We start from the raw sequence: 20,446 nt of genomic DNA, 5'->3' as shown, positions 1-20,446 counted from the left end.
TATATACTCTATCCCATCACATGCCACCAAAAGTAAGGAAACGCTAAAACCCCATCTGACCCAAATTATGGTGCGCAATAACCACCGTCGACAATGAGGTCAGCACCGGTGGTGTAGCTGGCAGCATCCGAAGCCAGATAAAGATAGGCACCCTTTAGCTCTTCAGCACGACCTTCGCGACCCATGGGGATCTTGTCCTTCCAGATGTTCTTGGTCTCCTGGGGCACAAAGTTTGAGATCTCTGTGGCGATGTAGCCGGGAGAGACGGTGTTGGCACGGGCGAACTTGACCCACTCCACGGCAAGAGATTTGCCTGGACTGTATTAGCAACGTTCATGAATATCAATCCAGCCTGCCAAAAACTTACAAAGGTGAATCACGGCGGACTTGGTAGCGTTGTAGGCGGCCTGCATCTGCGGGAAGTTCACAATGTGGCCACTCATGGAGGCGGTGGCCACAAAGCTACCATATGTGAAGTTGGAAAGCTTGTTGCCGTAGATGTCGGTTCCCTCCTCCTTCTGTCTCCTCCAGTGAGCAGCGGCGTACTTGGCGCAGTAAAAGGTACCGTTCAAGTCAATGTCAACCACACTAGAGTAGTGGTCCAGAGGCCCATCCACCATGGGTCCCTTGGTCCAGGGGATACCCGCGTTAGCAATGAAGACGTCCAGACGGCCGTTGAAGTCCTTCACAGTCTGATCAACAGCCTCTTGGACAGCCTTGGCATTTGTGACATCGACCTGGTAAGCCTTGGCTGTGGGAAGTTAGATTCTCCTTGGCTCATCTATTTGACCGGGAATAAAGTCAAGCTTTGAGAAGTACTCACTCTGTACACCATACTTGGCAGCAATCTCAGCCGCTCGCTCAGGACACTTAGCGTTGGTGCCCCACCACAAGGCAACGTTGGCACCTGCCTCAGCCAGACCCTGAGCCACGGCGAGACCAATGCCAGAAGCAGCACCCGTGACAATGGCGGTCTTGCCCTTGAGGGAGAACATCTGCATCAAGCTCGGATGTTCGGGGGCAGATGTGTTGTCGTGGACAAAAACACCTCTCTCGTTGACAGGGTTGGAAGCCATTGTGAAAGATGGCGACTAGAAAGGGAATAAATTACAATCTATTGAAAAAGAGCGTTACTGAAAAGGAGGACAAATGAAGAAGGAAATAGAAAGGAGCAGCCGTCTTTTATATAGGAGGGGCAGAAGCTATGGAGATAGCATCAAGCTATGAAACTAGCAGCAAGTGGTGTAACAGGATGGTGGGGTTCAGCAAGGATAACACTGCTGCTCTTCCGTCTTGACGATAAGTCTTTTGAAAAAAAGTTATTAATCACGTCGCTGGACCTTCCAGCATCCAAACACGGAGCTTACAGACCCGACGAGCTGCATCCCTATCCCTCCAGACACGTCTATACGTCCCTGGTAATTGGAGCTACTAACGGGGTTATCCAGCAGCTCAGCGGGGGCTCAGGTCCAGGGCAGCGCAGTGTCTGGCATTGTGGATCGACTGAACCCAAATGACGATAGGTGGCCCCAGAGCAGCCAGCCCGACATGGCGTTAATGCGGGTGGCTGAACATAATCCGCCGGATTGCTTTCTCAGGGAAATCTCTCAACCTGTGATGTCAGTCTTTCAATTCAGGAGTAAAAGGAGGCTCCATGATCTGATATCAGGGACTCCACAGCCACAGCAGTGAATGCCTGTCTGCTGGTTTCCTGAACAGGTCAGAATGAAGATACAAGAGGGTCAGAAGGATTGAGGGGGAGACGGAGATGCTGTGGGTCTTTTCCCCGTGATTGCGGCACTTCTTGATCGGAGGTCGGGTTCCCCGATTCAGGACAGCCGCTAATCACGTGATACGTATGAGCCCCCGATACTGATAAGAGTCAAAGCAACGACGACGCGCCGGATGGAATGTTTGGCCTGCTGAATCTTCAGTTTCATAGTAGACAGGCTATAACCAGAACTGAAATAACTGTCGAGTTGACCAGTGTTGCGAGTGCTCATACTTTTTTCCCAGACAACGAGTTTTTTCCATTGGCCATACTGTCGCAGTCGAGAGACGACACGCGGCTACAGTATGGGAACATACAGATGATCATTCCTAACAAGATCATGTCATCCAATCACCTCGAAGAGTTATGCTGGCTTCAGAATGTCCGTGTTGGCCTTATTGTGCCCTGCATAATGGACAGGACACTTTGCCTGACAACCAGCACAACCTCACTTCTTCTCTCTGGAGGACCACTAGAACATGACACAGGTGGTTAGATTTAACCGTGATATGATCTGGATTCTTACTGCTCAAGCCAATACAGATGAAGTGCTTATCGTATGCACTGACTACAAGTTGAAGGTCAGCCTGTACAATGACGAGCATTCCGCGCGTCGGCCGTTATGCGGCCACACATTCCTCTGCTTCAACTTGATTTCCCCTTAACAAACGCACAATCCCCCTGTGTGCCACAATTTCCCTCCTGTACTGAATCTGTTTCTTTTGCCTCCTGGATTTGTCGCCCACAGGGGTGTTGGTCTGCTTCACCACTCAATCAAGGACATCAGGTCCAGACCGATCTAAGCAGCTTCTGTCACTGAAACAAGCGATGAAAAGGTCCAGACAGCCTTGAGCTTTGATCAGCATCAGTGTCTGCTCACTTGACGGAAGGGGCGGACGCGACTGACGATGCCGGCGCTGGCCACCGTGATCGCGGTGGCTGCTGTGTGCGCCGCTCTTTTCATCGTTTCCGCGGTGGTGGGAACACTTGTCTGGATAAAAGCCCGTCGGGAGCGTCGTTCACGAAAAGCAGTCTGCGACCGTCAGGGCCGGTACGCTAGGCAGTTACGAGCCTTCGAAGCCGACACTGCGACATCACTGTCTCGGGAAGAGGGTTCTGCGCTGAGACTATACGGACAACTGCCATACGGAAAGCCAACTGAATGGGGCGTTTTAGCTAGCCGGGAAAGCCTCACTTACTCCACAGTGGACTCAGAAACTTCTTCTCAACTCGCTGAAAAGGCTCGTTCGCTGGGCCGTTCGCTTTCACGATCAAAATCAACCCGGCAGCTGAAAGGTCTGCTCAAATCGCGGCCTCCAGGTCCCCTTGCTCCACTTGCAGAGGCAGCCGAGAGACCCTGTGACAAAGGGCCCAGGTACAGAGCCAGAGACCCTGTAGCTGTCTCGGCAGTCGAAGGTGCCCTAGAATTACCGACAGAGATGACACCCAGACAAACGCCGGAAAAGGAAGAAGAACGAAGTCTCGCCGAACCATCGATCCGGCCACTGTCAGCGGTGATGCCTTCGGTGCATAGGAGAGAGCGTTCGGGCAACCTCTTCCCAGTTATGGAAGACCATCATGAAGGGTTCGAACTGCCTTTTACTCGAGTACGAGGCGGAAGCATTACGACACAGACAGCCGGTGCCATTCCAGAACAGCCGGTGCCGCCTCCGCCGTCGGCTTATCCCCCAAACCGATTCCGCCTTTCAAAGAATGATTCAATGCGGTTCTCATCGCTGAGTCTGGAGACGGCGGACAGCTCCATCTTGGACGACAGTCGGAGGACGTCAACTGCTATCGAGAGTGATTTCACTTCACCAGCGTTGCCACCCTGCCCAACTTTCACACCCTTCAGCGCCAATGATGTCGGCCGCATGGAATTCGAGCGGCGAAGTTTCGCAGCGTCAAACTCGGCATATCCTGCACCATTCATCTTTCCTGCCACATCGCCTGCTGGTGACTCTCTGAGGTTGGAACCAAACCGTACGTCGCCCCGCCGCAGTTTAACTGCACGTAGTCCTAGCCAAACAGAGCGCGTCAGCCCTCCTCCTAGGAGGAGTGAATCTCTTTGCTCCAACCAGTCCAGAAGGGAGGTCACCTCCATGCCGCACCTGGATCCGAACATGGCCCCGCATCTGAGTGCAACAGGCTACAGCGGCTCGCTACTGCCTTACTTCAGTCAGTTGCACCGGCACTCCATGTACGCAAGTAGGCGTACGGATGGAGATCCTTTCTACGGCGGACAGGCGAGCTCACATGTCTCAATTCACCCCCCTCGAGCACCCGCAAGGAGGGTTAGCAGTCTCTATGTGCCAGAAATATCTACACAGGTCCGCTCGGAAAATGCCCCTAAGCCACCATTGACCTCCGCCATGAAGAATACCCAGGGTCACCGAAAAGGCCACAGACGTCAGAACTGCGTCCGAATTTCGATCCACCCTCCCATCACCTTTGGGCGTCCTGCGTTCTCGCCAATGGCTGAGGAGCCCGAGGAGTTGGAAGACCTGAGCGTGCGCAGACCAGAAGCTCAAGCTCCGCGTCCGACCAGCTACGGTATTCCCTCGATGAATTCGAGTGTTGTCACCTTCTCCGCGAACAGAAATAACTCGTACGACTTCCAAAGACCCCGGCCACGGGTCACGGATGTCTTCTCTACTCCTGACGGAAGCCCAACGAAGAAAAGAAAGCATAGCAGAGCTGACTCAGGTGACGATTTCCTGAGCCCTGCGGGGAGCGACAAGACTCTACCAGAAATCATGACATCTCTACCGTCTAGCAACGATGGTTCTCTTTCACAGACACCGTCTCCCGAGAAGAATGCTCCCCTCTGGCTGCTTCCCATCCATGCGAGCTCGCCGACATCCCGCGAGAATGCATCACCGCAAACCAGTCCGCGTCGTTCGGCAGTCAAGGGGCCACGCACACTGCCAATTAAGATGGTGTACAACAATAGTCCTCGCTCTGCGGTTCCACTCGAGGAGAACGACACTCTGTCAATACAACAACCCTCCTCAAGTAATCGCCCTCTATCTTTGAGGCCTTGCGGTAGTAGCAAAGATGTTGCTACTGCCACGGATCCCTTGCCACATGACGAAAGCAGCGCTGCCGTTCTAGACAGCACGTCTCTGGAGCAGCAAGGCCAAGAGGATCTCTCATGCGACGTGCACAGAACGCCGAGCACCTGCAACGGCAATATGGTCACCATCTGGGAAGATAACGATACAGAACGAAAAGCTCAGCGTATAGCTCCGCCAACCCAATCCAATGATTCTGGATCATGCCTAAAGAAATTCGTTCCAGAAGGCTGTCAGCAAACAACGACGGATGACAGGACGCCACACAAGTCAAGTCAAAAAGCACCCAAAAAAGGCATCATGACGCCTACTGGGAAGACAATAGGATTAGGAATTGGCGCTGCAACTCCTGGGAGTTTATACGATGGAGACGGTTTCTTGAAAGAATAGTCGGATCTGCTTTGCTTGGTTAGCAGCTTACGGAGTTTACAGGGCCATTCATTCGGCGGGTTCTTGGGTTTTTTTTTCCTTGCTTGATAGCTTCTAGGCATCCCTGCGGACTGCATAATATCCGCGTGTTAGACAGATAGGTGCAGCTTGAATTGATCCAATCGTGTAGCATAGTGTCTTTTCGTCATCTTCCTCGTTAGATATTTCCCATAGTCAAAATAGCACCAGTAGAACCACGAATACTTTTGCCAACCCCAGACATATATTGCAAGAGAGTTAGCCTTGCATTCTCTCAAACAATCCATCTCACACAATAGCAACACCCTAATCTGTCCTCCTCCACTTCGCCTCCTCATCCTCGCCCTGCCCATCACCCTCCGCGCCCTCACCCTCGCGCTGCCTCACAGTTCCTGCCCCAGGCCCAAGAGGCAGCGACGGCTCCTCACCCCCACCAATCCAATTCCCCTCCTCATCAAAATACTCGTGCATATTCTCCGCCGTGATCCATCCCGAACTACCATCCATAGGCGGCGGCAGGCCCCCATCCGCGCTCCCCATCGTCACGAAACCAGACTGCATGAGCGAATCCCCCTCACCGTCTCCTTCCTCGTCGTCCTCCTCCATCGGATCGGGATGGAGATTCGAACACGCCGATACAGCCGCATACATCATCTGCACCGGCGTCTCCTCCGGCTTCTCGGCTTGGTCGTCCATCGCATCCTCGCCGGGAGCGGTAGCCGCGCCGCCGGCGTACTCCGCCCCCGTTGGCGGGACGATGGTCAGCGTGATGCTTTCCTCCTCGTCGTCTTCGGTGTTGGTCCCTGGGGCGGCGGGGTCGCGATCTGCATGTATAGGCCTTGGACTTCGGCGGGGCTGCCGGGGAGGCGCAGGCGCTGGATGGCGTGGAGGGAGATGGAGGGGTAGGGGATTGAGACGCCGGCGGCAACGGCGGGGCGTAGAGGAGGAATTTACTGTTGATTGAGTCAGTATGAGAGCTTTTAATGGACTGGATGATGGCAGACTCACTCCGATGTCACCCAGACATCTACGCCGTCTACGACGAGCTCGTTCTCTTGTCCTTCTTCTCCGTCGGCGGCGGCATTGTCGCTCGCGATAGCGGTGGAAGTATGGTTGCTAGATCCGTTTGCTGTTGAGGTCGAGCCGCGGATCGCATTGAGGGCTGGTGTGGAGAGGAGGTCGCGTTCGAGGATGACCAGCTTGCACTGCTTGCTGTGGTAGTGGAGGACTGGAGGGCCGGAGTGGAACGACACGGGCGTGCGCGATTGGTGGTCGGCTAGGAGAACGAATGAGGACGCCTCGGGGGCTGATCGAAGAGGCTCCATTTCAATTTGGTAAGGTGTAGAAAGACTTGCAGGTGTATACACTTGCTGCGTGGTTGAACGAAATTTATCAGAAGATAAAGTTGGTCGGTGATTGTTATCTGGAGGGGGCGGGCGGGAGCTAGGGCCACCGCGGACGGTGAGCTCTTCCCAGATACGTCAGGCGTCGCACTTGAGCTTCTACAAGAAAGATAAGGATAAAATATGGCATACGACGAGTCTGAGGAGTCATGATAGATTGAACCTTTATCTTTTAGGAATACCATGTGAGGGGTGTATCACATCCAAGAGATTGTATATAATTGAGTAAGTCGGGAAGCGCCAGGTGCGCATCCAAATGTACATCCGGCTCATTGGGACCTAATTTAACATACATGCGCGTTTTGAAGCGTGCACAGCATAATCACCTAGTCAAGTGCAGCTCACTCAACCGAGACCATAGGGTCGATCGGGGGTAGTGAGAGAGATTTGCTGCTCGAGTCAGGCTAATCGGGGTTTGTGGACCTTCAAGCCTGCTTCAACATCAATCTGCTGGTTTGGAATGTTGTAACGCAGCCGAAGCAGCCGGATTTAACAGTCCATATTTCGTGTCAGCCAGTCAGTCTAGTTCCAGCAGTCGATGAGGCGCTTCGGGGGGACAAGGTGCACTCTTGGTAAAAGACTTTGTCCGCACTGGGAAGTCTGAAATGCGCTCTGTCGAACAGATGTGTCTGTGCTAGGAGCAGCGCAGGAATTCAGGTTCTGATGCCATGTCTGGCATAGCACCGCTGCCTATTTCACATCCAACCCTCCAAAAGCGCGATCCAACTCTTCGCCCTCATCACGAGGTACCATGGCTGGAAAACCGGAGGAACTCTGATTGCCGGATGAGCTGTCCAGTAAGCTATGGTTTGACTGATTCTTTGACGACTGAGCTGGCGCCGAACTGATAGGCTGAAGCAATTTCTCATCTCGATCCAGCCAACCCGGGGCAACACGCCTCTTTTCCGCAAGCTCTCGTTGCGATATCGCCTCCTCCCATTTCTTGATCGCGTTCTCGGCCTCGATTCGCGTCCTGTTCAGATGTTCCTCCAGCGACTTGCAAGAAGCCAGGATCTCTTCTGGGCGAGCCGCATGCTCGCCGCTTGGAGAGACCACATAACGGGCTTTGATGTCCGGATTACTGGGATCAACGGTAACAGATGGAGGCAGAGTTGATGGAACAGATTTGTAGGTGTAGGGAAGAGTGACCGACGTAGGGAGATTGATGAACGGGGAGACTGTCAAGGGGACTTGGGCGAGGAGCGGATGAGGACCTGTGCAGGAGGATCATCAGCACTACTAATGGCTAATTCGCAAAAGGATCATTGACACATACGGAATGATTCATACATGGCTGTTGTAATCCAGTTCTCTAGAAGGGGAACGAGACGGAGACGAAGACGGGTTGGAGTCTAGAGGGCCAGAATAATGTGGGCGTGGGGAAAGGCAAGAGGATGAACCGACGGACGGATATCCCCGCACTTCAGGGACGATTCCAGTACGTAGTATTTGCCTCAAGGAATCTTCGTCTCCTTGCGTTGATGCAAGCGAGGCCGATGATGGATGAATGAGACATATAAACTTACGTATCTGATCGCAGCACCCGCCAATGGCAACCATTTAAGATCAATTAGAACCCGTAAATCCAAGCGAAATCCAGCTTCACTTCGTCAGACGAGTCCGGGTAGGTCGATAATCTATCTTGTATTGGCAATCCCTGACCCAGACCATACTAGAGCCTCCTCAGCCTGGTCAAAGACCTTAGAAAAGACCTGCCCTCCATCTTTTGCCTGGTTCTCTCAGCCCATCACAATAATCTTGCATTGCTGACGAGCAATTACTGAATTGCTTTTCCGTTCATATATATCTAGTCTTCTCCATTTATCAAGTTTATCTCTTTTCCGCCACGCGACCCACGGTCACCTCAGCTTACACTATTTTAGGAAAAGGCAATACACTTGGCTGTATCCTTAGAGTCCTAAGGTTTCATATCCACAATTTCTGGTCAATATCGACACTTTTCTTTTCAGCCCTTTGCCCCTTCTTCCTTTACTGAAAAAATCCATCATCCACCGGACGATTGATCTCTTTGATCACCGACGTCAAGGCAGTTCCCCGATCCGGCCTTCGTCTCGTGTGTAAAATCCCGCTGTGCTTTAACCCCACCACAAGCTTGCCTCCGCGCAACCAGCTTGCCCCTTCCCCTTGATCCGTCCACTTGCGCACCGAAAATCTTCCGCAGACTTGCTTCTTTCAAGTCGTATTATTTCTTAGTTTACACTGCCCAAGATGGATCAAGCACTGGCGCGCGCGGTGAGGGACAAGAGGCCGGTCCCGGAGATCGACTTCACGCTACACACCATGGAGGATGGCACTCAGGTTTCCACGATGGAACGAGTGATTAAAGGTATGGCCTAATATTGAGACTTTGCTGCGTCTCGATTTAAACAGTCGCTGTCTCTAACAATTTTGCGGTTTCAGAGGTGCAAGCGCCGGCTTTAAGTACTCCAACGGATGAGATGTTTTGGTCTCCTGAAGACCCTTCGAAGCCCAACCTCCAGTTCCTCAAACAACATTTCTATCGGGAAGGTCGTCTTACGGAGGAACAGGCGCTATGGATTATACATGCCGGAACTCAGATATTGAGATCTGAACCTAATCTGCTAGAGATGGATGCGCCGATCACAGTCTGTGGCGACGTTCACGGTCAATACTATGACTTGATGAAACTTTTCGAAGTCGGTGGCGATCCGTCCGAGACGAGGTATCTTTTCCTGGGTGATTACGTTGACAGAGGTTATTTCAGCATTGAGGTGAGAGATGACTACTTGGGAAACTTGAAGGTCGGTGAAGCTGATATCGGCTAGTGCGTTTTATATCTCTGGGCCCTGAAGATCTGGTACCCAAATACCCTTTGGCTGCTCCGAGGCAACCATGAATGCAGACATCTCACGGATTACTTCACCTTCAAGCTGGAATGCAAGCATAAATACAGCGAGCGTATCTATGAGGCCTGCATTGAGTCGTTCTGCTCGTTGCCGCTGGCGGCGGTGATGAACAAACAATTCCTGTGTATACATGGTGGTCTGAGTCCTGAACTTCACACTCTCGAAGATATCAAGTCGGTATGTTCAAAGCTGTTCACATGTTTCTTTTTGTTCTTTCTCTAATGTGGAGTCTACAGATCGATCGTTTCAGAGAGCCCCGACTCACGGTTTGATGTGCGATATCCTCTGGGCTGATCCGCTGGAAGAGTTCGGACAAGAAAAGACAGGAGATTACTTTGTTCACAACAGTGTTCGAGGCTGCTCTTACTTCTTCTCGTACCCCGCGGCTTGCGCTTTCCTTGAAAAGAACAACCTGTTGTCGATCATTCGAGCACATGAGGCGCAGGACGCTGGATATCGCATGTACCGAAAGACTCGCACGACCGGATTCCCAAGTGTGATGACTATCTTCAGTGCTCCCAACTACTTGGACGTCTACAACAACAAGGCTGCCGTTCTGAAGTACGAGAACAACGTCATGAATATCCGACAGTTCAACTGCACGCCTCACCCATACTGGTTGCCAAACTTCATGGACGTGTTTACGTGGTCGCTTCCTTTCGTCGGTGAGAAGATCACCGATATGCTCATCGCCATCCTCAATACCTGCTCCAAGGAGGAGCTCGAAGACGAGACTCCTACATCCGTGTCGCCTTCCGCTCCTTCTCCTCCGCTCCCGATGGACGTGGAGAGCACCGAATTCAAAAGGCGGGCGATCAAGAACAAGATTCTTGCCATCGGACGTCTCTCGCGTGTCTTTCAAGTGTTGCGGGAGGAGTCTGAGAGGGTTACTGAACTCAAGACGGCTGCTGGTGGCCGTCTCCCTGCCGGTACTCTGATGCTTGGCGCTGAAGGAATCAAACAGGCCATTACAAACTTTGAGGATGCTCGCAAGGTTGACTTGCAGAACGAGCGTCTTCCACCGTCTCACGAGGAGGTCATCAAGAGAAGCGAAGAGGAAAGACGGGCTGCCCTCGAGCGTGCGCAACAGGAGGCAGAGAATGACACCGGCTTGGCTAATGTCGCCCGGAGGATTAGCATGTAAGTCAACCCTTCTTCTGACAAAGAAAATTCGTCGCCTAATAAAGCACAGGTCGGCCGGCTCTGGCAGGTCTCGTCGGCAAAGGGATGCCCCCGGGAGACTCGGGAAGCCTGAATTGGTTAGGTCACGTCCATGTCGTGTTTTTATTGCCGGCAGAGTATCCGTCCGGTGGGGCTCAATGCTTGCCGGTGCTTGTATCGAAGGCCCTAGGTTTTGAACACCCAGAATCCAGCGAGGGCGCAGGGAAACAAGGTTACAAATTGCTCCCCTTTGCATTCAACCTGTCATGCGTTCTGGTTGAATGTGACGAGCGATGACTGCGGCTCTGGCGACCGGGACATAGCTGTAATTTCTGCACAGAATTCTCGACGCGTCCGTGACGCCTCGACTACACGAGCTGATGAATTGATACACCATGGTTTTCTTTGCGCTATATGTATATGGTAGCGGCTATTGTTGGTTCTTTGGTTGTACGGTTGTCTATACAACCAATGCTTTCCACTCTTTCACTGGGATGACATTTCTGGTAGACGTAGAGCGATTTGTAAATATGTATCGGCAATTTTCATTATGAGAGGCCACGAAAATACCCCCGGCTACAAAAGGACGGGTTTCGTGGAACGCATGTTGTTCTACTCTGTTGGTCAACTGCCATCCCGCCAAGACAATTCCATAATTCCCGTGTTGCGGAACGGAAGACTTGCTTCGGTTCACTCTCCCCTCTCCAAATGCTCACCAGCAAACCATTCGCGTCGAGTCAATGCCTCCCAAACTCCGCAGCTCGATTTCGAAGAGCCTATCGTGGCCCTCGGACAATGGATTGATCTTCTACTGCCCATCCTGCTCAATCTGGAGACGAAGCCTGACAACGCGTCCCCGCGGCAATGTCACTCGGCGACTAGACCAGAAACACATCCCGTCATCGCCTTCGATACCCTCGGCGAATGTGTGCCGCCGTCAACTTGCGACGCCGTCTTTGGTCAGCGCTCGGAGGAACGTGCCAGAACGGTTCAGGGAGCTGTATGAAGCCTTGAATCGGGTCAGGGATGCCGCGCCGGAACAGGTGAATATCAGCCGATTACAGCTTGCGTTGCGTGGATTGGAGTCGGAAGTCCCGCTTATCCGGGTAGCTGGTTAGTTCTTGTTGATATGTGGAAGGTATTGAGAGAGATTGGAACAGTGGCTAACCGATGGCTTCGTCTACAGTCCTCGGTTTAAATGACGCGACCGCTGCCCGCAGACTCGTTCGTCTGCTGCTTGCTGATCCCTTGGGTCCTCGTGAACCCTGGGAGGATATATTAGATTCTGAGGATGCGGATATGTCGCGGGGCTTGCTGATCCGGTATTAAGCCTCGCTGCCCTCGCTGCCTCGTGGAAGTGAGACGCTAACAGCTTGACAGATACGGAGAAGTATCCGAGACGATCCCTAATGACCTCCTACCTACGATCTCGGTGCCCTCGTCGATCTTGAAGAGAGGCAATATTGAAATTCTGGTCTCTACGCTCGGCGCGGAGACGGACTTCTCACCCGCCCAACTTTCCGCGGATACATTCCTCGTGCCTACGGTGACGATACCCATCTCGCAGTCCGGCCGGCACAATGCAGTGCGGTACCCAGTCCACAGGAGTATCGTGTGTGGCAGGGGCGTAGATGGGCTACTCGCATACAGCGGCTTGGTTGCTCGATCGGACCTGAAGAAACAAGCGCGGTTGGTCTACGGCGCTATCGCGCTCCCTGGCGCTGCCACGGAATCAGCTAGCGATCGCATAAGCTTTGTGGACCTCGACAAAGCTGATGTCGCCTTGGCTAAATTTCGCGAATCCGTGCAGAACGCGTCGCTGTACGAGCGGGGGTGGCATCAGAGTGGTGTGCAGCCGGTTGTGGATTGGCTGTCATCCTTGCGGACAGGAGCAGGAGTGTTGGATCCCTCCCTGAAGACTCTGATTGAGGCACTGATCGATTCCGCGGAGACGAGTGTGCTTACGGAGGAAAACAGGAGGATTCTGGAGCAAGAGATCGAGTCTGTCCCTGACCAGGTCCGCGAGCAACTGGTCCGACTTGTATCGTCATGGGCGGAAAGGGCTCACACCGAGCTACAGAGTTCGCTAGAGGAAGGATTCGCCAGCAAGCCGTGGAAAGGCCTCGCATGGTGGAAGTTGTTCTGGCGAGTGGACGACATTGGCATGATCACGTCTGAGATTCTGGAAAAGAAGTATCTCTGCCGAGCGGAGAAGGAGGTGATTTGGACTGCGGGCAAATTCGAGCAGGCTGGCGTGCTTGAGGCACCGCAGATTGTAACCGAAGATGTGCCCGCTGAGCCTGCGAGAGACGACTCGAATAGTACTGAGACTCCGACAAAGCCAACGGAATCAGCGGAGCCCTGGCCGATGCAGATTACCAACAGCCGGGCAAAGCTTCTAGACACAACCGTGCCGTCGTTGCAGGCTTTGGCACAACGACTCGTGCTCTTCAGCTTATCGACTACGACGCTGACGACCGCGCTGTCCGCATTGACGTACGTCTCGCTCCCCACTGCATCCATCTACGAGACAGGCACAATGGCCGCAGTGGGATTGATCTACTCTCTGCGGCGACAGCAAAAGAAGTGGGATGCCGCCAGAAACTTCTGGGAGGAAGAAGTCCGGGAGGATGGCCGAACGGCTCTGCGAGAGACAGAGCAGCATCTGCGTACAATTGCGCAGGAGGGAGGAAAACGTGTTGAAGAAGACTCGCCAGCCAACACAGCCCGTCAAAGCATTGACCAAGCCAGGAAAGCTCTTGAAGAGCTAGATTAACGCACCTTATTAGACGCCAATCTCTAGATCAACGTACTGTACAATACCATTTCTACTGTTTTCTATCATTCATGTAATCTCCACACTCCCCTCAGGTACACCCTGCCAACTGCGCAACCTTCGCGCAAAGAACTGCATGACCGGCATCATCTCCTCCCGGTTCCGCGGCATCCCATCCCCTTTGCGCGCGTACTGATGCACCTCCACAAACTCAAAGACCTGCTTCGTCCGCCGTATAGCCCCATCGCTCACAGCCGTCGGCTCCCGCCCACCCACCAGCAGCACGGGCGTCCGACTCTTCGCCCCCACCGTACTCCCAGATAAGGGATACGGCGCCCCAATAGAAATCACCCCGGACAGAGATGTATCCTCCGCACCACCACCGCCACCAGCACTCGCACCCGCACCCTGCGCTTTATGCTCGTTCATCTCCCTCGCAGCGACCAACGCAGCCATCCCGCCTTGCCCGAACCCCAGGACCAGAATCTCCCGCGGCCGATACCCGCATTTCCGCACCAGCACGCCGCGGATGACCTCGTCGACCAGCAGAGTCGTCGCGCGCTTAAACCCGGCGTCCATGTCTAGCGTGCCTGTCGCCGAGTCGAAGGAGACGTCGTCGCCCCAGTGGAAACCGCCCAGGTCGAAGGGGAGGGGGTTGGGCGCTTGGATCGTCACAATGGTTGTTTCGGGGAGGTTGAGGGACTGCGCGAAGGAGGTGAATGCTGCGGCTGTGTCGCCGAGGCCGTGTAGGAGGAGGAGGATGTTTGGTGGTGCGGGGTGGGTTGCGCGGGTGGGCTTTGGGAGGGGTGATGGTTACTGTGAGGTGGGAGGGGAAGTCGGTTGGCGAGGGGGTTTTTTGGATGTCATGTTTCGGTTGTGCTTGAGGAAATAGGTAGGTATGTAATGGTTTGTTGGTGAGGTGTTGTTTCAGTGATAGGTAGCTGTGAGTGAGCTTTATCGGTGTGGGGGCAGGTGGGTGGGAGTTGAGCTATGTCCTCAATTGGATGTTAAGATGATTAATAGCATGGTAGAGATTTCCTTGCACTTCAGATTAAGAGTCCCATTGTCTGTGGTTCATGCAGTAAGCAGCAGTTGTCGAGAGGAGCAAGATTCAGATATGACGCCGGTGATGGAGAACGTCCTAAGCTCAACCTCAGTTGCTGCCTTATGAATCAGGCCATCACGAACGCTATATCTGCCTGAAATTTCTGGAATCAATTTTCAGTTCTTCGTCAAGAGATTCAAGCTGAAGCTTCAGATGCAAGCTCCGATAAGAGAACCCTGTACGGAGTACCCTCAGTCTTGCACCTCATCTTGATCCAGCGGCCACTATCGTGAGACAAGCTGGAAAATCGAGAGAAAGATATGCACGAAAGAGGGTCAAAAGACCTGACCTTTCAGGCTCGAGTCATTTCCTGAGACGATACTGTTCCTTGGCTTGGGTACTTTAGTAACAACTACAAAGTATCACAGTAGCACCTCTACAGAGCCAAGGACAACGTTGGATGGTTGGACGATGAGGAGGACACCGCTTCATCCTACTTGGGCCGTAGACACTACAACATATCTAGCTCGTGTCTCACTTTCATCGAGTTGGCTCCATTGAGTCCATCCAGTTTCAGCCACGCTGCTTAGGACCTGATGGTGCTACACCGCCACTTGGAGTGCAGATGCATGATGCAACGAAGCTTCTCCTAGTGGACTATTGACGGTCAGTCCTATTATGGAGGTATTAGGTGGAGAGCACCCAGTAAATACTCCGTAGTGGCATTTCGTACGAAGAGTCAGAATCAAGAGATGCACTCCACCCTCTTGCTAGTGACGGGACGCATACATCTCTTCTGATGGAGTTATTTCAACGGACTGCACATGGACTTTGTGGGGCATAGCAAAGTAGGCAACGGTCCGTAAGCACGCGTTCGTACGGCTGTACGACCAACGGCCGTATCCGTGACTACCTCTAGCCCACCCACACCGCTTCCCGCTGTGGGTGAGCCCCATCGTAATCACGAATTTTCGATATTTTGAGCTCTTGAAGCTATTCCAGCCACACAATATGCCGAAATCCTCTAAATATAATGAATCTGACCTCCTTAGGGCCTGCGAAGCTGCTCAGGCCCAAGAAAAACCAAATATCTCCAAGATTGCGCGTGAATATGGCGTTCCGATTTCAACACTACGTGACCGCGTCAAAAAGGGCAGGCAGCCTCGTACAGCTCGGAAACCAGTTAATAAAGCACTTGAGGGGCATCAGGAGGAAGCCATAATACAGTGGATGATCTGGATGCGGGATCATTACTTGCCAGTGACGCCTAAGCTGCTGGAAGACTATGCAAACCAGTTACTTCAACGCGCTGGCATACCTCAACAGGTTAGCAAGATGTGGGTATATCGCTTTGAGAAACGACTCCCAGAAGACCTCAGATTATGGCCAGTAAAGCAAAAGATGAAGGAGTCAAAGCGTATCCAGGCATGGGAACAAATTCCAGATATCTACGCGCCTGATCTCTGCAATACTACTCCTTCTACACCCTCTCCGCCACCATCTTCATCTAGTGTTGATATCTCACCTCCACGGACGATTCAGGCCCTTAAGAAGAATCAGGCAAAGCTATCTAAGCACACAGATCTTCTTACACCCGAGCTACAACGGAGTCTTGACCGGATAGTCAAACATAGTCAACTTGCTGCTGAGTATCTGGCTAAAGTGAATGAAGCAATCAGTCAAATTAGGGCCGCGCAAGCCCCCTAAGGCGCCAACACACTAAGCGACATGTTAAGGATGGTATACGAAGGGTACGAGATGCAAATTGATCAATTGCTTCCAAGGAAGGCCAAAGATGCTGCTACGCCAGAGAGGCATTTACAAAGCCAGTGGGAGAAAGTGCATGATAAACCCCGCCACCAGCACCTACACAAGAGAATCTTGTATCAAATGGATCAGCAGAGGCAGCAGATGAGAATAGTGAGTTTTTTTCCCCTTAGATAGTCAGCCAATGCGTTGAGAATAGCTTCAAATATCGAAAATTCGTGATTATGATGTGGCTCACCCACAGCGGGAAGCGGTGTGGGTGGGCTCGTCACCAAACCGAGTAACCACAGGGCGACAGACAAGCCTTGACAAGAGAGCTTGGCGGTCTCACCAATTCCTCGGCGATTCGGCAAAATGATGCTAGCAAATCACTAGCGGAGTCGATCAGTCGAATCATTCGATACTGAAGTGCTAAATACAGTAGTAGAGTGGATATTATGGCTCATCTAAAGTACGGCTGAGCGAGAGACCCATGTATCGGTCGATCCACGGTTGAATTGATGACTCCGGCTCAGTATTGCTTTCATAGTTAGAACTCATTACCCCGCTGAAAAGTAATGGAAATAATATCGACTCGTATGGATATACTCAAGGCTGCAATGTTCTGACGCTCGTCGAATGGATTCTGAGCTACTGTAGTCGGGGATTGGTGCCATGGGAGAGAGAGGATGGGATGGTGATTCTCCCTCCGAGTTCAGATCCGAGGCCGTGTCGCTCGTAATAATACAGTTACAAACAGTAAATGCTACTGCCTAAATCTGAGGCAATTCATCCAGCTGAAACTGCTCCATCGTCCTCGTGGAGCAATTGCTTCACTAGCTGAAGTATGGAGACGCCTCCAACTCCGAGTCGCACGCCGCAGCTGGCAAGACTCCAAAATTGGACAGACGCTGTGGCGCTTGCGACGATTATTCACGTAATCCGGAACATCGTGGGACGGTAGCAGCGAGGATGGGTTCTCTGGAGTACTGCTAAATACTGCGTAGAGAGGTGCTGCCATACCGCTACCATATCCTTTACACCACTCTCACGAATAGGGAGTGCAGGATGATCCATCAGATCTCCTCTACAACCTCGTAAGGCTTAGGTAGTGGAGTTATGAAAATAGAAGCTGAGACGATGGCGCGTGAGGGGCAATGAGGCCAGTTGAGTCCTGAGGTAGCTAATAACCCCGCCATATGCAGGGATATAAGTTGAGCAGACTGCCTCCCCGGCTGTGATCCTGAGCTATCCCATCGCACAACTATCACAACTCATTTCAACTGCCTTTAGATTCCTAAACGCTTTCTTGATTTCACCAGATCAATTCAGAATGGCCTGGGGCTGGGGTAAGTCGTTCCTTTTCAGCCAACCTTGAATGTGACTCTGGGAAGCCCTCCTGCTAGGATGTGTAAAAGGGTCCCGTTCTCTTTTTGCCCTCCATTCTGTCTTTGCTCGTCGTGTTCGAAGACTGATGACATGATCCAGAGCAATCCGACGAGGCTCACCGTGAGGTGTACGGCGAGCGCAGACACGAGAGCAGCCTGTCTCACGAGCTCATTGCTGGAGCTGCCTCGTTTGCCGGCATGAAGGCTTGGGAGGACCACCAGCGCCAGGAGGGTAAGTATACCGGACCCTACTTAGTATGTTAGCAAGAACTGATAGCATCTCAATCTGCTAGGCAAGCCTGTAAGCCACGCTTTCGCCAAGGAGGCCCTGGCAGGGTTTGTCGGTGCTGAGGTCGATAAACTCATCGAAACAAAGGGACTTGATGAGGCGGATAAGATACGCGCTCGTCGTCATGCTAAGGAAAATGCTGAACGCATGTACGATGAGCACTACATCGGCCGACAGGGTGCCCCAGAGTACGACCCAGGTCGCTACCCGCCCCACGAGCGCTTCGACCGCCCTGTCGACCGTTGGTAAATGCTTTTCCGTACGGGACGGCTAGACAACGTGTACATAGGTTAGATAACAGTGATGATGGATGATGGCCATGAATTGAATATCTCTGTATGTATGCTTGCTGAAAATGGACAAGTTGCTCTCACACTTTCATAGATGATCATTATTAATAGTGTCGCTCCATGACGCAACTCGGAAGAAAAACAACAGTCAATGTCGTTGAGTGACGCCACCAGTCTTGGCAGCGTTGCGCAGATATCTGGTATGTAGGAGTCCGCCTAGACGGGCGATATGCATGAACATCACCTTTATTTAGATAGTTGCACGAGAATCTCTCGGAGCACAACTCTAGTGCGTTCAGATTTGCGGACTTGAGACTTTAATGAGTCGATCCAAGTCGCTTGATGCCATTCCGCAGTGCCTGGACCACGTATCACAGAGTCACATGTCTACAGTGATTGAACAAGGGTGACTCCAATAGGCTCCCGACATGGTTCCTGAAGCACAAAACCAACGGATCCAATGGATCAAAACCGCTCTGATGAGGACATCCTGGGAATAGAGCCATAGAGCCCGCTAGGTATGCGATGGATCGATATGCACTCCAATCGAGTGATGATCGAGAGATAGACTTTTTTTTTCCCGAATAGGAGTAAATATGAAAATATCTACCAGCCAACCGGATCATCTGAAACTGATGCAAATGCAAGCCGTAGTGGATGCACAAATGAACTCGTCGCATGCTGCACGTGCGCCTGTCTAAGGTGATTGACCAACCAGCATGCATTTTCTCTATGGTCTGCTTAAGTGCCGCCAGATACGAGCACTAAAGGTAGCTAGACTGCTAGAGGACCATCTTTCACTCAATTGAATGCCTTTCTTCCTGTTTCCTTGGAGAATCAGTCTCCTCGCCTACCTTATCCACCTTAGGATCTACTCACTTCTTGGCAGCTTCAAACAGGCCGGAATCCCTGATGACGAACTTTTTTCAACCTAATTGAAGTTCTCTTGCGGTTTTACCAAACTAATTTTTTCTCTAGCTCCTCTGATCTTCATTCTTTGTCTCTTGGGGTTTTTGCGCACTGCTCGCACTCGTGATTCTGTTCCAATTCTCTAGGACATTTCATATGTCACTCCCTTTCCTGGTGTGATGGCTGTTTTTTTCTCCCCGACTAGACAGACTATCCCCGGCTATCGTAATTGAACGAAGCCAAAGCGCGCGCGGCCTCCAAGTAATATCTCATATCACTAGCAGCCTACTAGCAGCGATTTTTAGGCGAAGACAAGAACGCCCTCTTCATCCTTCAGCAGATCTTCCCTAAGCTCCCAATGGGATCCAATCAAGTTTGATCATCCAGGCCCCTGTCTTCATTCCGTCTTTTATTATCATGCACAATCCCGTCTGCTCCCCAGGATGAAGTTCGCCAAGTTCGTGATCCCCGATCTCCATTCACCCCGCACAGCAGGCGGAGAGCTAACATACAATCGATCAACAGAGAGTTAGAACAGGAGCTGGTTCCTGAATGGCGTGCTAAATACCTGGATTACAAGGTAGGCTATCTGTGTCACGGATGTTATCTCTCAATCACATGGTATCGTGCTGATACATTGATTTTTCTGCGAGTAGACCGGCAAGAAGAAAGTCAAAGCTATCGCTCGGGCAATTCAAAAGACCAATCGAAGTCCTCGGCATCCGTCTCTCAGACGTACAGCTACTGGACCTGGTGATCAAATCATTACACCCTCTGGCACGTTTCGCTCCTCGCCTGGTCAAACTTCGGACAACAAGAGACTCGAAGTTCCCAACTCGTTCCGCAGCCCGCCAATCCCGGTCCGGGGCGATGCCCATGCGACGACGACGTCCAGATCGACTCCTGGCCAACGCGATGAACGTCAGCCCTTGCGAGTCCCGGGATCGCGCTTTTCCGCGGTCATGGGAAGTTATGGCAGCATCATAGCGTCCCCCCACAGCATGGCGCAGCAGCTTCGGATTTAGTCTCTCTAGAGCTCCCTGACCCAGCTCTCGATCCGAAGGATGATGTCTCCTATTCGCCCCCAAGAGACACAATACGGCGAGGTGTACCAAAGACCCCGTCACCGGTGCTGTCTCGGCGTGAGACCAACCGAAGTCTGTCTCATGATGCCGCCAGTAGAAGTCCTGCCGCAAAGCACGCGGGGAGCAAGGGAAGCTTGAGAAACAATTTGGCCGGGCCTTCCACGACGAGGACTTCTCAAATCCTCAAGCGCGTCTTCTCGCACCCAGACTGGG

At 52.3% G+C, this 20,446-nt stretch overlaps 9 protein-coding genes across 9 annotated transcripts; 5 read left to right on the top strand and 4 right to left on the bottom strand.

Annotated features, from left to right (window-relative positions):
• Positions 1–65: 65 nt before the first annotated feature.
• Positions 66–1,076, bottom strand: P174DRAFT_418179 (putative carbonyl reductase; the record flags this gene model as incomplete). The annotated part of the gene is made up of 3 exons (XM_024824666.1): positions 66–313; positions 368–751; positions 824–1,076. The coding sequence occupies 3 exons, from the start codon at positions 1,074–1,076 to the stop codon at positions 66–68; spliced, it is 885 nt and encodes a 294-aa protein (XP_024685799.1).
• Positions 1,077–2,679: 1,603 nt separating this feature from the next.
• Positions 2,680–5,239, top strand: P174DRAFT_384989 (uncharacterized protein; the record flags this gene model as incomplete). Its single annotated transcript, XM_024823233.1, has 1 exon — positions 2,680–5,239. One exon carries the CDS (start codon positions 2,680–2,682, stop codon positions 5,233–5,235), a length of 2,556 nt encoding a protein of 851 aa, XP_024685798.1. The 3' UTR covers positions 5,236–5,239.
• A 119-nt stretch (positions 5,240–5,358) lies between these two features.
• P174DRAFT_439010 (uncharacterized protein) lies at positions 5,359–6,661 on the bottom strand. Its single transcript, XM_024826679.1, has 3 exons — positions 6,262–6,661; positions 6,183–6,206; positions 5,359–6,091 (listed from the first exon to the last, which is right to left on the bottom strand). Exons 1-3 carry the CDS (start codon positions 6,576–6,578, stop codon positions 5,560–5,562), a joined length of 873 nt encoding a protein of 290 aa, XP_024685797.1. The 5' UTR covers positions 6,579–6,661; the 3' UTR covers positions 5,359–5,559.
• Positions 6,662–6,918: 257 nt separating this feature from the next.
• P174DRAFT_448859 (uncharacterized protein) lies at positions 6,919–8,280 on the bottom strand. Its single transcript, XM_024828792.1, has 2 exons — positions 7,933–8,280; positions 6,919–7,870 (listed from the first exon to the last, which is right to left on the bottom strand). Exons 1-2 carry the CDS (start codon positions 7,946–7,948, stop codon positions 7,347–7,349), a joined length of 540 nt encoding a protein of 179 aa, XP_024685796.1. The 5' UTR covers positions 7,949–8,280; the 3' UTR covers positions 6,919–7,346.
• A 605-nt stretch (positions 8,281–8,885) lies between these two features.
• P174DRAFT_457892 (serine/threonine-protein phosphatase 2B catalytic subunit) lies at positions 8,886–10,688 on the top strand (the record flags this gene model as incomplete). The annotated part of the gene is made up of 4 exons (XM_024829594.1): positions 8,886–9,003; positions 9,078–9,409; positions 9,464–9,725; positions 9,781–10,688. The coding sequence occupies 4 exons, from the start codon at positions 8,886–8,888 to the stop codon at positions 10,686–10,688; spliced, it is 1,620 nt and encodes a 539-aa protein (XP_024685795.1).
• Positions 10,689–11,410: 722 nt separating this feature from the next.
• P174DRAFT_384980 (uncharacterized protein) lies at positions 11,411–13,551 on the top strand. Its single transcript, XM_024823232.1, has 3 exons — positions 11,411–11,818; positions 11,892–12,027; positions 12,086–13,551. Exons 1-3 carry the CDS (start codon positions 11,446–11,448, stop codon positions 13,479–13,481), a joined length of 1,905 nt encoding a protein of 634 aa, XP_024685794.1. The 5' UTR covers positions 11,411–11,445; the 3' UTR covers positions 13,482–13,551.
• Positions 13,551–14,794, bottom strand: P174DRAFT_457890 (alpha/beta hydrolase; the record flags this gene model as incomplete). The annotated part of the gene is made up of 3 exons (XM_024829593.1): positions 13,551–14,276; positions 14,299–14,360; positions 14,776–14,794. 3 exons carry the CDS (start codon positions 14,792–14,794, stop codon positions 13,551–13,553), a joined length of 807 nt encoding a protein of 268 aa, XP_024685793.1.
• Positions 14,795–17,605: 2,811 nt separating this feature from the next.
• P174DRAFT_384976 (DUF3759 domain-containing protein) lies at positions 17,606–18,420 on the top strand (the record flags this gene model as incomplete). The annotated part of the gene is made up of 3 exons (XM_024823231.1): positions 17,606–17,621; positions 17,761–17,892; positions 17,954–18,420. 3 exons carry the CDS (start codon positions 17,606–17,608, stop codon positions 18,196–18,198), a joined length of 393 nt encoding a protein of 130 aa, XP_024685792.1. The 3' UTR covers positions 18,199–18,420.
• A 965-nt stretch (positions 18,421–19,385) lies between these two features.
• Positions 19,386–20,368, top strand: P174DRAFT_105095 (uncharacterized protein). The gene is made up of 3 exons (XM_024820988.1): positions 19,386–19,605; positions 19,674–19,728; positions 19,805–20,368. Exons 1-3 carry the CDS (start codon positions 19,592–19,594, stop codon positions 20,171–20,173), a joined length of 438 nt encoding a protein of 145 aa, XP_024685791.1. The 5' UTR covers positions 19,386–19,591; the 3' UTR covers positions 20,174–20,368.
• The last annotated feature ends 78 nt before the right edge of the window (positions 20,369–20,446 follow it).

The sequence above is a fragment of the Aspergillus novofumigatus genome (genome assembly GCF_002847465.1).
Source record: "Aspergillus novofumigatus IBT 16806 chromosome Unknown P174scaffold_2, whole genome shotgun sequence".
Lineage (NCBI taxonomy): Eukaryota > Fungi > Ascomycota > Eurotiomycetes > Eurotiales > Aspergillaceae > Aspergillus > Aspergillus novofumigatus.
This window is presented reverse-complemented; position numbering and strand designations above follow the sequence as displayed.

Excerpts from the sequence above, each read along its gene's own strand:
- P174DRAFT_439010 (XM_024826679.1), bottom strand. The coding sequence starts at position 6,578 with ATGGAGCCTCTTCGATCAGCCCCCGAGGCGTCCTCATTCGTTCTCCTA. Across the intron at positions 6,207-6,261 it reads GATGTCTGGGTGACATCGGA|TAAATTCCTCCTCTACGCCC; the intron begins GTGAGTCTGCCA and ends CTCAATCAACAG. Across the intron at positions 6,092-6,182 it reads TTCCTCCTCTACGCCCCGCC|GCCTATACATGCAGATCGCG; the intron begins GTTGCCGCCGGC and ends CCGAAGTCCAAG.
- P174DRAFT_384980 (XM_024823232.1), top strand. The coding sequence starts at position 11,446 with ATGCCTCCCAAACTCCGCAGCTCGATTTCGAAGAGCCTATCGTGGCCC. Across the intron at positions 11,819-11,891 it reads CCCGCTTATCCGGGTAGCTG|TCCTCGGTTTAAATGACGCG; the intron begins GTTAGTTCTTGT and ends CTTCGTCTACAG. Across the intron at positions 12,028-12,085 it reads TCGCGGGGCTTGCTGATCCG|ATACGGAGAAGTATCCGAGA; the intron begins GTATTAAGCCTC and ends ACAGCTTGACAG.
- P174DRAFT_105095 (XM_024820988.1), top strand. Across the intron at positions 19,729-19,804 it reads CTAAATACCTGGATTACAAG|ACCGGCAAGAAGAAAGTCAA; the intron begins GTAGGCTATCTG and ends TTCTGCGAGTAG.